At 39.5% G+C, this 14,639-nt stretch overlaps 1 protein-coding gene across 5 annotated transcripts in view; it reads right to left on the reverse strand.

Annotated features, from left to right (window-relative positions):
* tafa4b (TAFA chemokine like family member 4b) overlaps positions 1-14,639 on the reverse strand; it is a 351,844-nt gene that overhangs the window by 67,896 nt on the left and 269,309 nt on the right. The window contains exon 6 of one of the 5 annotated variants that reach the window (XM_072582515.1): positions 7,031-7,709. The exons of the other annotated variants lie outside the window; for them this stretch is intronic. Within the exon in view, the coding sequence (XP_072438616.1) occupies positions 7,698-7,709 (12 nt within the window). The 3' untranslated portion in view covers positions 7,031-7,697. Of the gene's footprint in view, positions 1-7,030; positions 7,710-14,639 lie in introns of those variants that run through there. 5 annotated transcript variants of the gene reach the window in all.

A 14,639-nucleotide genomic window follows, 5' to 3' on the forward strand; every position in this document is an offset into this window, starting at 1 on the left:
GCAGATGCTGGAGATCAGAGTCAAGAGTGTAGCGCTGGAAAAGCACGCAAGTCAGGCAGCATCTGAGGGGCAGGAGAATCAACACCTCGGGCACAAGCCCTTCATCGGGAATGGATGATGGATTTCCTGATGAAGGGCTTGTGCCCGGGGCGTCGGTTCTCCTGCTCCTCGGATGCTGCCTGGCCTGCTGTGCTTTTCCAACGTTCCACTCTCAACCTGGTCCTCCCCTTGGAGTCTTCACATTTCAGCTGTGTCCTTTGAGCATGGTTTTAACAACAGATCCTGGTTCAGAAGGGTTTTTTTTTCTAGCTGCCACCATGCTTTAACTTATACTTTAAGTCAACACTGCTGTCTGCACATTGAGATACTAGTCTGCATTATTTCATGTTCTGAGTATCTGCATATACATTGTTTCTGAACCTGCTTGCTCCTCATCATTAAATAACAGACTTTAATTCATTATGCACTCACCTTTACTTACACCCAAACATGGTGAGTTGTCAAATACAATACTCTCATGCAATGTCTCTACATGCCTATCCTAGATTGGTACCTTGTCTCTTACTAATGTCAAAGTTATGTGGCCAGTTACATCACATAGCTTGCAGCAGTGCTCAAGGCTTGAGGGTTCAGTTGGAATATTTAAATGTTTGGTATAAGTCCTGGTCAGTAGAAACTGTTGCTCAGTGTGTGATGGGAGTTTGGTGCATTGAGCAGTGCCTGAAATTAGAGGTATAGCAGTTGAAGATTCATGCACTGACCTTGAAACTCAAGTGAGGTCATTGAACTTCTTGCAGTACTGTCTCTACATCTTCAATGTTTGACTTCAGGCATTAACCTCAATGGTTTTCTGCTTCAACTGCCTTCTGAGCGTGTATCTGGAGATTGTCCTGATCCCCTGCTGGAATAGAACTCCACTTTCCATCTCCACTACCATGATTTCCAGCACAGCATCCACGAAACTAGGAGCCTCTTCTCTCCCATGTTGTACCATTAATCCATGTTACTTCGGTCAGATTCAGCTCAAATAGGATCGATATAACCTTCTCCAAATACAGTACACTTCTCCTTTAAGAGGGGGATGGTTGCTCAAAGTAGGAGAAGCTATTTTTAACTGGTGCTAGCCACACATGACATTGGCACTTTGCTCAAGTGGCCAATCAATTAACAGTGTGTTTATCATTGGCTGGACAGTACCATTATGTAAAACAATGAATAACATGAAGCTGGTGTGCTGTCTGCACTCCAGTTACCAAGCACTGGTTCATTGTACATTTCTACTTTGTTCTTGGCTTTAGGATCGTGAATTTGCTGCCCTCTGTCCACTAACTTCATTACTGTACAGACAGCAAGTTTCCATTGTGCATCAAAGTAATGTGCAAAAATGAGCACTAGCAATTTTAAAAATTGATTCAAGGTAGGGAAGGTTATAAGATATATTACAGAAATATTGAAAGAACCTTATCAATGTTCACAGTTAGCATTCACTTTGTCACTACTTAAATTCAATGAGAAAACATTGTGAATATTGCAGTATTATTGCTCTATCAAGTATGTCTTTGGTAGGCACATTGATGAAGGAGCAGGAACAGCAAGAACAGATGGTCTGGGAGATTTAACAGAACAGATGTAGTAGCATCCAGTCTCAGTACAACCTATTGTCGCCAGCTACCTGGCTATCTGTGTCAACTCTGGGTCATCGAAGCAAGAAACAATATCCAGTGGAAGAGAAAATGACAGCTGCTCCAAAAAACTAAACTACTGAATCATTGCAGGCCTGAGTCAGAGACATCACAAGGGTCAGCCAGTGTTCAGTTCATCATTGTGCCCAGGTTCTTATGCATAAGCATGTATGAAATTCAGCAAAACTGAAGAACATCAGCTGGAAATACAAGCCTTTATGTTTAAGATGTGTGGAATGCCCAGGCTATAGGTCACCAGTGCCCCTGTATTCTCATCAACATTCATAGCCTACTCTGTGCATCCATAGCCTCCTCTGTGCATTTCATCAACAGAATTAATTAAGTATACACACACACACACACACACACACACAAACACACACACAATGAATCCAAATTCAAACAAAGTTGTCAACTGAGGTTGTCAACTTCAGCACAGAACCTCAAGGAACTTCAGAAATAGCCTCAACAATACCCACTTAGGAAGCAGAAACAGAACAGACCATTTGAATGTTTGAATCACTTTGTAGGTGTTTGTTACAATGAGATACAGAGTGAGTTGGCACAGTAACCAAGATTTTCCATAAGTGAAACAGCAAGTGGATTCTTTCAAGTAGCAAGAATAAAGTCCTCAAAAGAGAATTAGAGGAAGAATGAACACTCACATCAGATCACCCTGTGTGTCTGACAATCATCCAAGATTCATTTCCTTGATCCTATACAAGTTCAGGATATGACAGCAATTAAAGGGATATATTTCAAAGCACTGCTAATACATTTTATCTTACTTTGGCCTGCTGTTTCCCATTCAATATTTTCTGAAACATATGTTTCTTTTCTAGAATTAATCACCAAATTGTTAGAATACTCAAGAAGCCATTTGGCCCTTTATGCCTGCACTGTCTTTTCAAATGAGCAATGCATGTATTAAGTGGTGCAAAATCTCCCACTTTTTTTACAATACCCTGGCACACTATTTCTATCTAAATGATCATCCAATGTCTCTTGAATGCCTCAATTAACCTGCCTCCATGATATTTGCAGGCAGTGCACTGTGTGCTTTTCTCACATCACCCTTGTTTCTTTTGCATATTAATTTAAATCTGCATCCTCGCATTTTTGTTCCATTTACGAGTGGGAACAGTTTCTCCTGATCCAGTCTATCCAGTCCACTCATGATTTTGGAAACTTCTATCAAATCTCCTCCGGGTTTTCTTCTCTCAAAGGCCAAAATTCTTCTACCTCATATCTGAAGTTTCTCATTTCTGGAATCATTCTTGTAAATCGCTTCAATCTCCAATGCATTCACATCTTTCCTATAATGTGGTGCCTACAACTGAACACAACTAAGGTCTAACAATAATTTCTACAAGTTTAACATCACCTCTATGCCCCGATAAATAAAACTGAAGACACTATATGCTTTACTAACTGCTCTCTCAACCCATTCTGCCACCTTCAATGATCTCTGCACATATATATCCAGGTCCCTCTGCTCCTGCACCTCCTTAGACAATACAAAATAGGGGGTTTCAACATTCTTTCAACGTTCTTGTTTGCAAAGTACATCACTTCACACTTATCTGCATTGACCCTCATTTGCTACCAATCTGCCCACTCCACCAACTTTTTAATGTGTTCTTGGATTCTACACTGTCCTCCTGAAAGTTTATAACTCTTTCGATTTCTGCATCATCTGCAACTCTGAAATTGTTCTCTGCACAACAAGATCCAAATCATTAATATATAACAGGAATAACAAGCATCCCCATACTGACCCCTGCAGAACACAATAACAAACCATCTTCCACCCCGAAAAATATCCATTGGCCTTTGTTCCCAATCACTCACCCAGTTTTGTGACTATTTTGTTACCTTTTTTTTTAACTATGATCTGTAACTTTCTCACAAGTCTGTTGTGTAGTACGGTATTAAATGCCTTATACAAATCCATGTACAACACATCAACAGCAATCCCCTTATCAAGTTACCTGTTCAAAAATCATAGCTAAACTAACTCACCTGCAATTTCCAGCATTATCCATACAACTTCTCTTGATCAAAATCATCATGTTTGCAATTCTTCAGTGTTTTTGGTACATTCCTCCAGTCTATGGAAGTCTGAGAGATTATCCCTGCAGTATCCCTGCAATTTCTACTTTAATTTTCTTCAAAGTTTTTGAATGTGTCTCATCCAGTCCCAGTGCTTTGTCAACTTTAAGTACCAAACGTCTATCCAAGATATCTACCTCATTAATATTGTCTCATCTCTGTGACTGGGGCTTGAGCAGCATCGTCCTCTTTTGTAAAAACAGATGCAAAGCATGTATTTAGCACATTCGCCATGGCCCCTGACTCTATCCCCTTTATCGTCCCTAATGGGCTCCATTTCTCCTTTAACCACTTCCTTACTGTTCATATGCCAAAGATGGATATTTGAATTGAAATGCAATCATTTAAAAATGTCCTTCTTTGACATCCCTAGCCATGTGACCTCGACCATGAGGAACACACATTGTGGGCAGTCACCTTACTGAAACTTCAACTTATTGAATTCATTCTGACAAGACTGCTGTCTACTGTGTATAGAACATGAACTTTCTTCCCCAGTGAGAGGTGGAGACTGTATTATTGAACATATTCATGGCTGAGTTAACCGGATTTTCCATTGTTAAGGATGATGAGGTGGCAGGAAAGTGGAGGACAATCAGATTAACTACGATCTCATTAAATGACAGTGCAAGCACAAGCCACTGCATGAGCTACATCTGTTCATGCTTCTTATGTCCTTAACTTGACCCAGTTCCATGTAGCTTCAGTGATACACTAGAACATCAAACTTAGTTTTTGTGCTCAAGTCCTTGAGTGGGTCTTGCCACTGACAGACTTCTGACTTTGAGGTACAAGTGTTACCAACTGATACAACATTGAGGTTTGCCCTCCAGTAGCCTTAATATTGCTTTCAGAATGGACAATCACTGCTCCACAACAGCGCATATGGGAATGTTAGAATTTGATATTCGTACTTGTACAATGATTTGTGCTTAAGAAGTATAGTATGTTATATAGTTGTGTCCAAAAGATGGTATTATCATTGAATTCAGTCAAGCAGTAACCAACCTGACCTCCTTCCAGTGGCAGTCTATCTTTCTTTATCTATGGTCTAGTGTTCTCTCCCTGAACTCATTGAGCTAAAGTTCATGATGAGCATATTGCTTGTTCCCTTGTAGCAAATGTCAGCCAGCAGCCAACACACTTAAAATAAAACCTGCCATAGCACACTGTTGGGGGAATTTATAACCAAGAGTGAGACTTCTTCCCCACAGGATATAAGGCACTGCTCTCAAGAGCTACCAGTCAATCAGATTGTCTAGCAATTCTAGCTGTCCTAATGAGGTAGATATCTTGGATAGACGTTTGGTACTTAAAGTTGACAAAGCACTGGGACTGGATGAGACGCATCCAAAAATTTTGAAGAAAATTAAAGTAGAAATTGCAGGGATACTGGACATAATCTCTCAGACTTCCATAGACTGGAGGAATATGCCAAAAACACTGAAGAATTGCAAACATGAAGATTTTGATCAAGAGAAGTTGTATGGATAATGCTGAAAATTGCAGATGAGTCAGTTTGGTCCTGGGTGTTACTGGCAAGCAGGCCCAGCAAGAATATTGATGGATCCTGGAGCAAGGTAAATCCTGGGTTTTTCCAGGGAGGGGTCAGATAACCTGGAGGTTGATGGGAAAAGCAGGGAGGAACAAAGGAGAGCTATCATCTCGGGGTTGCAGTGTTCCTCGTGTGCACAGGACATCCACCATAAACATCCACTCATTGCTTCACACCATTTCACTGGGTTTAGAGAAACTGACTGGCCATTCACAACCACCTGTCATCACCAACTGTCCTCTGGAATGGGTAGCATAATATTCAGGTCAATTGGCTCACTTATAAGCTAATTAATTATTCATTGAAAAACTGTGGATGAGCATTCACATTTTTAAGACAGCTTGGCAATGTGCAGGAAGATGGTGGACTTGCTGCCCAATCCCATTTTATGTGCCCTGCCACCAAAAATACACCCTGTGGGGAACTGCACATTAAGTAAGTTTGAATTGACATTTACTTTCAATGACGCTGATCACATAAAGTGCAATCTGAACACAAGCGCATTTATTCCTTCTCTTCTTGCCCTTTGTTTTGCCTTTGCTTCTGCAATGACGGTAAAGGTTATTTTCCAAGCCAGCACAATATTGATTTTCACAGGATGAATATCAAAATGTTTCCCGCCGTGAATGTATGCAACTGCCGGGAAGTGTTGTCACCTCCATAAACTTCAACAAGGGGAGATCTTGTACTCATGATTTCAACTGCAACCTATTGCAAGTAGACCAAGGAGAGAGATTTGTGGAGTCCTACCAACTTCCTTTGCAAAAATGTAGAACATTCTGTTTTGCAGCGAGAAGAGGAATTGTTGAATGGCATTCATGCCAGACAGCTGAACCTTAAAGAGGAAGCTAACTACACTGGCTTGTCTGTGTGTTACAGCAATTTTTTTTTTTCCTTATTGCATATTTTGCTTTTTGCATATTTCACTTTTCTGATTTATTCCAATACATTTTAAATATCCTCTTGGCTTCTCTTTCCCTCTCCATCATACGTGCATGGGGACAATCAGACGAATAGCACACTCTGGGACACTATTTAGACAAGTATATATGTCATCATGATTTGACAAGTTGTGTGGAGCACAATTGTTGTAAAATTGTTGGCAGGTGCATTGAGGATTTATTTTTGTGAATCGGCATTTATTTTTCCCAGAATGGAGGCCTCCTGCAGATTTTTTCACAGGCAGTGCGTGTGAGACATATTTCTTTCCCTGCGTCCTCACCCGATACCATTTTAATTCCCTTCTTTACTTGGAGTTGGCCCTCCACACTTGAGAGAGCATTTCATCACTTCATTATATCTACCATAATGACTTGAATGGTCCAATAAGTGGAGAAGGTTTTTCACATTTCCCTTCTTTACTTCTATGACTCTCAAATGTTTGCATTTATCTCATATTATTGTTGAATACTCAATTTGAATGCTTAATAGCAGCATTATCCCCAGTGTATTTGGTTTGACTCTTCAGTTATGCATTAATTTCAGTGCATCTGGCATCAAGGAAAATACAACAAGCAAGGTTCAGCTTTTCTGTAAGTTTACTGAAAGGGCAGAAAAATTAATTCTCATTTAGTGTCATCTCCATAAGTTTAAAAAATCTCAGCCCTTATTTTTGGCACAGGATTAAGAAAATAAATCATGAAGCTGTGATTTTTTTTCAAAAAGTTTTGATTTTATTTGGTTCTTTTAGAGGATTTATTGAAAACCACAAAACAATGTCCAGTTGACACACTACAGTAGTGGCTTAGTAATTCTTAATTCACAGTCTCAGTGATCCAACATTCTTCAACACATTATTTCTTACCTTTTCCTCTGTGACTATTAGGCTGTTTCAATGTCATGGTAACTAAAGTATCATTTGCATCACTAGACAAGTTATTAGCATAATCCTGGCATCTTTTCCATTTCAACTGTCTATTTTGTAGTTGTAAAGAGCTTTTCTTTATTGTTCTGTTTTCCACAGATCATAATTCTTAGTCTTGCAATTAAATGATAACAAATGTAATACTTCATTGGTGTACTAGAAATAGTCTTATCAACCCTTTCTCTTTTTGTATTACCAAAAGCACAAATGTCTTCATCAGTATCTTGTCAAACAACATAAGAAGTGACAGCACAGAAGTGCCATTTCTCCAATCAGAAAATTCCTCAACCGGTAAATTAGAGTTCAAACCACATTGGAGCAGACGACAGCATTGACCTTGCTTCGTGTCTGTATAAAAAGTCTCAGGATTTGTGCCCATGCTTCGTTTGTTCCAGGAATCAGGCATAAGCATGTCATCGAGGGAAATCTTTGACACTCAACAAGTCTTGTATCTGAAAGGAACTTGTCAGCAGCAGCTCTCATGCTACCGTGTAACCTGCAAAACAAGGCCAGGGCAATGTCTGTCAGTCTGAGAGAACTGAACGCTTCACTTTTACAGTATGTTTTAGAGCTCAAATGTATCATAATTGAGCATTTCCATAATGTTCAGGAAAGATTGTTGTAAGGTCAACCTAATTAGGAATACTTGAAAGTACTAAAAGCTTTTACATATATAAAATAAACCCTCCTGGTGGATAATGGTTATATGATTCCCTTCAGGAAATTATCTATAAGAATCAGATCTTAATTACATTCTGGGCCATACAAAGGACTGAACATTACAGAGGAGTACATTTTTCTTCCTTTTGCTCCCAGGGCATTAACAAGCTTTTCTTCAGGTTTATTAATACCATATTGCTTAATGTGGAATCACAATTTCCATTGAAAAACATCATAACATTAGCAAGAATTGCAGATACGTGGGCAATCCTCACGACCTCCGATGATCCCAGTTTCACACTGTTCAAGTGTTTTAATATGCATTTAGCCAATATATGCATTGGCTGCAGAGGCCGTAATTTCAGAGTTGCTGTGGCCTGGATTTTCACCTCAAAGCATGTTTTGTGGCAGAGAAACTAAAAGAACAGTTTTCCTGCAGAATCCAACTGAAGGGCAATATTAACATTTTATATTTGTAAAGCATTCCCACACACAACCTGGTTAAGCTGGATAATGTTCAAACATTAAAAGCAGCTTCGAAAGGCTGGTCAAAGCCGACATGTACAGGTAGATTAATGGGACAATGAACGAGATCAAGGTGGATGGGTTGGGAGGCATGGAGGAGGCAGGTAGTCTCTGAACTTTGGGACAGTTCCCCCTCACATGGAGGATCTATTGGTCATGGCTATGGTGGTTAGTGGGGTAAACAGGTAAATTTTAATTTATATTCATATGAGCTTAAAACAATCTATTTGCAACCATGGTGTCATATTTGACGATCACCTTTTCCTACCTATTTTTTATGCCGTCCGCAAGAATGCCTTTCTCCACCCCCATAAGACAGTTAGACTTTGCCTCACCTCAACTCATCGGCTGATGAAACCCTTATTTGTCCCTTCAGTATCTCTGAACTTAGCTGTTCCAAATTGTTTTTGGCTGGTCTCCCATTTTCTACCCTTTGTAAACTTGAGACTATCCGAAACTCTGATGCTCATGTCTGAACTCTGAAATCCTCTCCCTTTTTAACTCTGTACTTGCTGACCTGTGCTAATTCCTCATCAAGTAACGCTGTGATTTGAATATTATATTTATGATTTCAGATTTCTCCAAGGGCTCACTTTTTCCTACCTTCTTTAACTTCTCCAACTTCACAATATTTCAAAAAAGCTATTCTTTTATAATTCTGGCCTTTTGAACATCCACAATTTGAATTGCCATGCCCATTGATGGTCTTGCCTTCAGTTTCCTGGGAACCTCACTCTGAAATATCCTCCCTACACCTCTTTGCCTCTTGACCTTACTTTCTTCCTTGGAGACACACCATAAAATGTATCCCTTTGACCAAATTTTTGGTTACCTGATTTAATATCTCCTACATGAATCTATGTTCTGCTCTGTCTTATTCTTGTAAAGACCCTTGCAAAGCACTTCTTAAATATGTTATTGAGAATAAAGTGTATTTGGAGGGCAAGTGATTCATTCTGTCAGATTATCACCCAAGTGGTGAAAGCAAAAGTTTACTCCCTGGAGTATGAGGAACATGTCAGCTTCTGTGAGGGGAGTGGTTTGTTCCTTCTTGTAAGAAACTATAGCAATTCTGTTCCTTTGCACTATTTAGTTTCCAGACTCCGCAACATTACAGACGTGATGTTTTGCAAGAATGTGGCCTTTCAGTTCTGATCATGAATCCACACTGACTCCCCTGACCTGGAGTTCTGGTAAATAGTGTACTCTATAGCTTTGATTGTAATTTCTTGTTTGATGTGCATAGTGCTCATCCTCCATTTTTTTCCCTGCTATCATGAGGCAATGCGTATGTATCAGCAGTAGTGCAGTTTGTTAGGTCCATAGTCTGCTTCCCATTAGACATTCACAAGGGGCTAGACCATTCAGGAGTAGCATAGAAATCTAACTCAGTGGGAGGCTTTCATTACTCTTCTTTAATAAAGTTTCCGCTATTCTTGCTCCTCTTTCAGCCTCACTATTCCCATGCAGGTATCTGTGTGAGTTGATCATGCGGAGAAACCCACAAGAGTCTGTGACCTGCTTGAGGTATCAGTTAGCAAATTGTGGGCCACTATTTGAAAGTACAAGGTCTGGAATCTTGCATGTACTAACAAATTTCTTTCAGTAACAAAATGATAGATTCAGAGTTAGCAACATGTGGATGTTTCACATCTTTCCACCTGGAACAGTATTTAACAACTAACATCCTCCGTCACATGCATTTGATCAAAAAGATCCATTGAGATGTTCAAATTGTATTTCAGGTACCATCAGTGGCTCCCTTTGCTCTTCTTAATGGATTGCAACTTGAAATAATTTCTTCTCAGTTTAAGAGGTCTTGTGGGCCAGAGGTTGTGATTCCCATCTCTGAGCCAGAAGGCCTGAGTTTAAGTCTCACCTGCTCCTGAGGTGTGCACTAACATCTCTGAACAGGTTGATCAGAAAATATACTGATGATTTTGGCAGTCCTACCAACTTCACAACACTCCACACTCTGGCAGGATACTTTACGTTCAATCAAGTGACCCTGCTATAATGTTTGAAGTATATCGAGTCAGAGGATTGAAAGTATGACCGATCTCTCAACATAATTTAGCATATCACATGACACTGAGATGACATAAAATATTGCCTCAAAACAGAATTATGTGGAACATATTGTGACTATCCTACGATGCAGTATTCACGGAGTTCAGTTCTTTATTCATCAGACTCAATTTCTTGCTCATCTACACACATACGCCAGTCTCACTGCAGCAGATTTGGAATGAGTTGGGACGAGTGTAAGTACAGTACAAGTGAAACAAGAAATTATAATCAACAATTTTCCATATATAATTTACCACATCTCCAATTCAAAGCTCAGATCTGGCAAAAAAAGCTAATTAAGCCACAGACCAGGTCCCTTCCATATCCCACCAGCAGTTCTGCAAACATAGTAAGCAATTTGGAATCCTCATACAAAGGTATTGGATTAATTACCTCATGCATGCACCTAAAAAATGCACTAAAGACCCTAGATAGAGTTTGCAAACTTCTCAAAAGCCCAAGTAGCAGCTAATCACTCCTTTTCAATTACTGTGTATCTTTTCACCATTTCTGTCAAATTTACTTTCTCTCCAAATCTGGAAAAATACTGCTCTGAGTTTCGTCAATCATATATCTACGGCACCTATTGTAGGCAGCTCAGAATCATAATAAGCCAATACTTTTGGTGAAATTAGTGTTTCTTCTATCCTGTTGAAGGAGATTTGTTGGTTTTCTTTCTAACGTTTGTTCTTGCCTTAACAATTAATGCAGCAATTTATTAATATGTAGCAAGTTAGGTAAAACTTGACCACTTGATTCCCCATTCCCATAAATCACTGAAATGCTGCGCTATTGCAAGATTTTAAAAATACTTAAATTACTTTCATTTTTTTCAGCATATGCTCGGATACATGCAGAATATGTCTTAGAAATTCCTGTTCGTTGTGAGAATTTATATTTGTTTTTGAGAGTAAGTCCTGCTTCTTGTGGGTTTTGCAGCCCAATCTCACTCTGGCATCATGTTTTGTTATTAGTGGAACCATAGATGAGGATGTCATCCATGTGTCAAATTACTCCTCTCATCCCTTGAGAATAAATATCACTGTTCTTTGAAAAATGCTAATCCTGATGTGGTGCTAAAGCGTCGTCAATTTAAAAAAGTGTCTGCCAAATGGTGTGGTGAACACTGTAAGCAATTTGGATTCCTCATCCAAAGATCACAATTCTAGCTTAGTGATCCTTCTAAGGCTGAAGTGTGCATCAAATGCCTTTATAACCTCTTCATACACACGTATTTCTTCATTAATTCCCTGTCTCACAAAGACGTCAAACACATTATCACCTAAGATGTAGGCAAGGGTCATGGACTATTCCTTACTCAGCCTTTCTGCTGGTCCAAAAGCAGTGTGCACCACCCAAATCTATAATGCCAGTTCAAATTCAGACCTTGAAACATTTTTGAAGCTCTCTGGTAAGGGCTAGATTTTTTTTCCATTGCTTCTCTTTACTGCAGACATGTTCCACATGTTCTTCTGATCACTGGCTGTTTGGTTTTGTTGTTATTTTCTGTACTGTCCTTGCACTCACAGCCATCATCTGTCATCACTATGTATGATTGTAATCTAGTCATTTTCTGGATTGGGGTTGATAGAGTTTGCAGGAGGTCAGATCATCAGTAACATTACCATTTATTGAGTGTTATCTTCCATATGTTGACTATGTATATGATAAGGCTGTACATGAGGCTTCTAAGTAGAACCATTTCCCAGTTGCTCTGGTAGCTGTGTTACTTTACATCACTAATTATCTTATTTAATAATAACCCTTTTCATACAATTCATGGGGGGAACCTCAACCCAGTTTTGGAAACACACATTCATATGGAAATCTTAGACAATAAAGCAAGGCCAGATAACGCACAGGAAATGCCACATTTTGCAGAAACATATGAATGCACATCATTGTAACTCCACCACTTATTTATGGTGAAATTCCATCAATTATTTGAATGGTATATAGGTTATGTAACACAGGGGAACATGATTAACACAAGTCTTTAAGTTCAAAATTGCCACCTCTAACATGCATTCAGATAAGACAAGGCATATTTGTATATCTTATTTGTATCTAATGTGTAATGCCAGTACTAGAAATAACACAAGACAAAAGACACAAGACAAATAGACAAAATCACGACAGAAGACTTCCCTTGATAAACCTATAGACCAAACAGTCCTGTTTGACATAATGATCAGAAAAAAAAAAGCATCAGTGCACTCTAGTACTCTGCAGAGTACTTGAAAGTGCATGGTAAAATAGGGCTGAGTCAATATAGCTTCATCAGGGGGAGGTCGTGCCTGAGAAATCTGGATGTAATAAGTAAGTCAGACAAACAAGAGCCAGTTGACGTGATCTATTTTGATTTCCAGAAGGTCTTTGACAAAGTATCACACAGGAGGCTGCTAAATAAGACAAGAGCCCATTGTGTGAAGGGTAAGGCATTGGAATGGGTAGAAGATTGGCTGACTGGCAGAAGGCAGAGATTGGGACAAAGGATTTTATTCAAGATGGAAGCCTGAGACTAGCCGAGTTCCTCAAAATCAGTGTTGGGACTGTAACTATTCATGTTATACATTAATAATCTAGATGAAGGAACTGAGAGCATTATTAGTAAATGTGCAAGATAGGTTGAGGGACAGGTAGTGTTGAAGAAGCAGGAGGCTGCAGAAGGACTTGGACAGGATAGGTGATTAGGCAAAAAAGTGGCAGATGGAATATGATGTGGGGAAGTGTGAGGTTATACACTTTGGCAGGAAGAATAGAGATATGGACTATTTTCTAAAAAGGGAAATGTTTCAGAAATCTGACCACAAGGGACTTAGGAGTCCTGGTTCAGGATTCCCTTAAGATTAACATTCAGGTTGAGTTGGTAGTTAGGAAAGCAAATACAATGTTAACATTAATTTCAAGAGGATTAGAATACAAGAGTAGAGATGTACTGCTGAGGCTGTATAAGACTTTGGTTGGACTGTATTTGGAATATTGTGAGCAGCTTTGGGCCCCATACCTAATGTTTTGACCTTGGAGGGGGTCCAGAGGAAGTTTACAAAATGATCCCGGGAATGAAGGGTGACTCATATCAGGAGCAGTGGAGGACTCTGGGTCTGTACTCAATTGAGTTTCCATTAGTAAGAGAGTCTAGGGCCCAAAGACGGCCTTCAAGTGAGGGTACGACTCTAGAGAGCTGAAATAAAGAGGAGTTTCCTGAGCCAGAGGGTGGTGAATCTTTGGAACTTATTGCTGCTGTAGAGAAGGCTTTGGAATCCAAGTCATTGAGTATATTTAAGACAGAGATTGATAGATTCTTGATTGTTAAGGGGAACAAGAGTTCTGGGGAGGAGGCAGGAAAATGGAATTAGAAACATTATAACAATGATTTAATGGGGGAGCAGCCCTGATGAGCAGAATAGCCTAATTCTGCTTTCTGCCTGATGGTCTTATGGTCTTCTGGTAAACTTGTTAAACATAAACTTCTCAATCTTAGACAGAATTCAAGTCTCCTGTTACCTTTCTAGATGGTCATTGGTTGTCTCCCAGTAACCCTCTAACTGACATCATTTCCCATCCTGTCTTTTCTTCCCTCCAATAATTTGTCCACCTCCCCATGTCTCCCTTTTCCCTCAGATCATTCCATACTTCCTGTCAAGCATCCAGCTGTAACACTTGGGGGGCTTCATTAAAATATTAAAATGAGGGAGGGAAAGTGTAATTATTTCATTCTCCCAGCTACTTTTGAACTGTATCTATTCCATACATAATGGCTCCCCAGGGTTCCTGGATGGAAATGTATTTTCAAAGCCGTAATAAGAATGAATTAGCAGTTAGAAAGCCATTTCTGAACAGTTGTGCTTTTTCATTTTCTTTCAGCTGCCAAGAGAACTTTCCTGAGCACTTACAGTAATTGCTCTGCTGCTTTCTATTCTTATAGGTCCATTAGGAGATTAATGGATTTCTAGTGGGAATCTCCCTATCTGTGATGTTTCTGGAGGAAACAAAGCAAGAAAAGTGGAGCAAGTTCCGAGAAGGACAGCCTACAATAGGGATGGTCTATTGACTACCAGTACTTGTATTCCTTCATTTATCAGAAAGTGTGCACTTACTTCATTTTGCTGAGGATTACATCCTACAATGCACAGAAACAAACCATTCAGCCCTAACGGTCTACATTGGA

This window comes from Chiloscyllium punctatum, chromosome 12 (genome assembly GCF_047496795.1).
Source record: "Chiloscyllium punctatum isolate Juve2018m chromosome 12, sChiPun1.3, whole genome shotgun sequence".
Taxonomy (NCBI): Eukaryota; Metazoa; Chordata; class Chondrichthyes; order Orectolobiformes; family Hemiscylliidae; genus Chiloscyllium; species Chiloscyllium punctatum.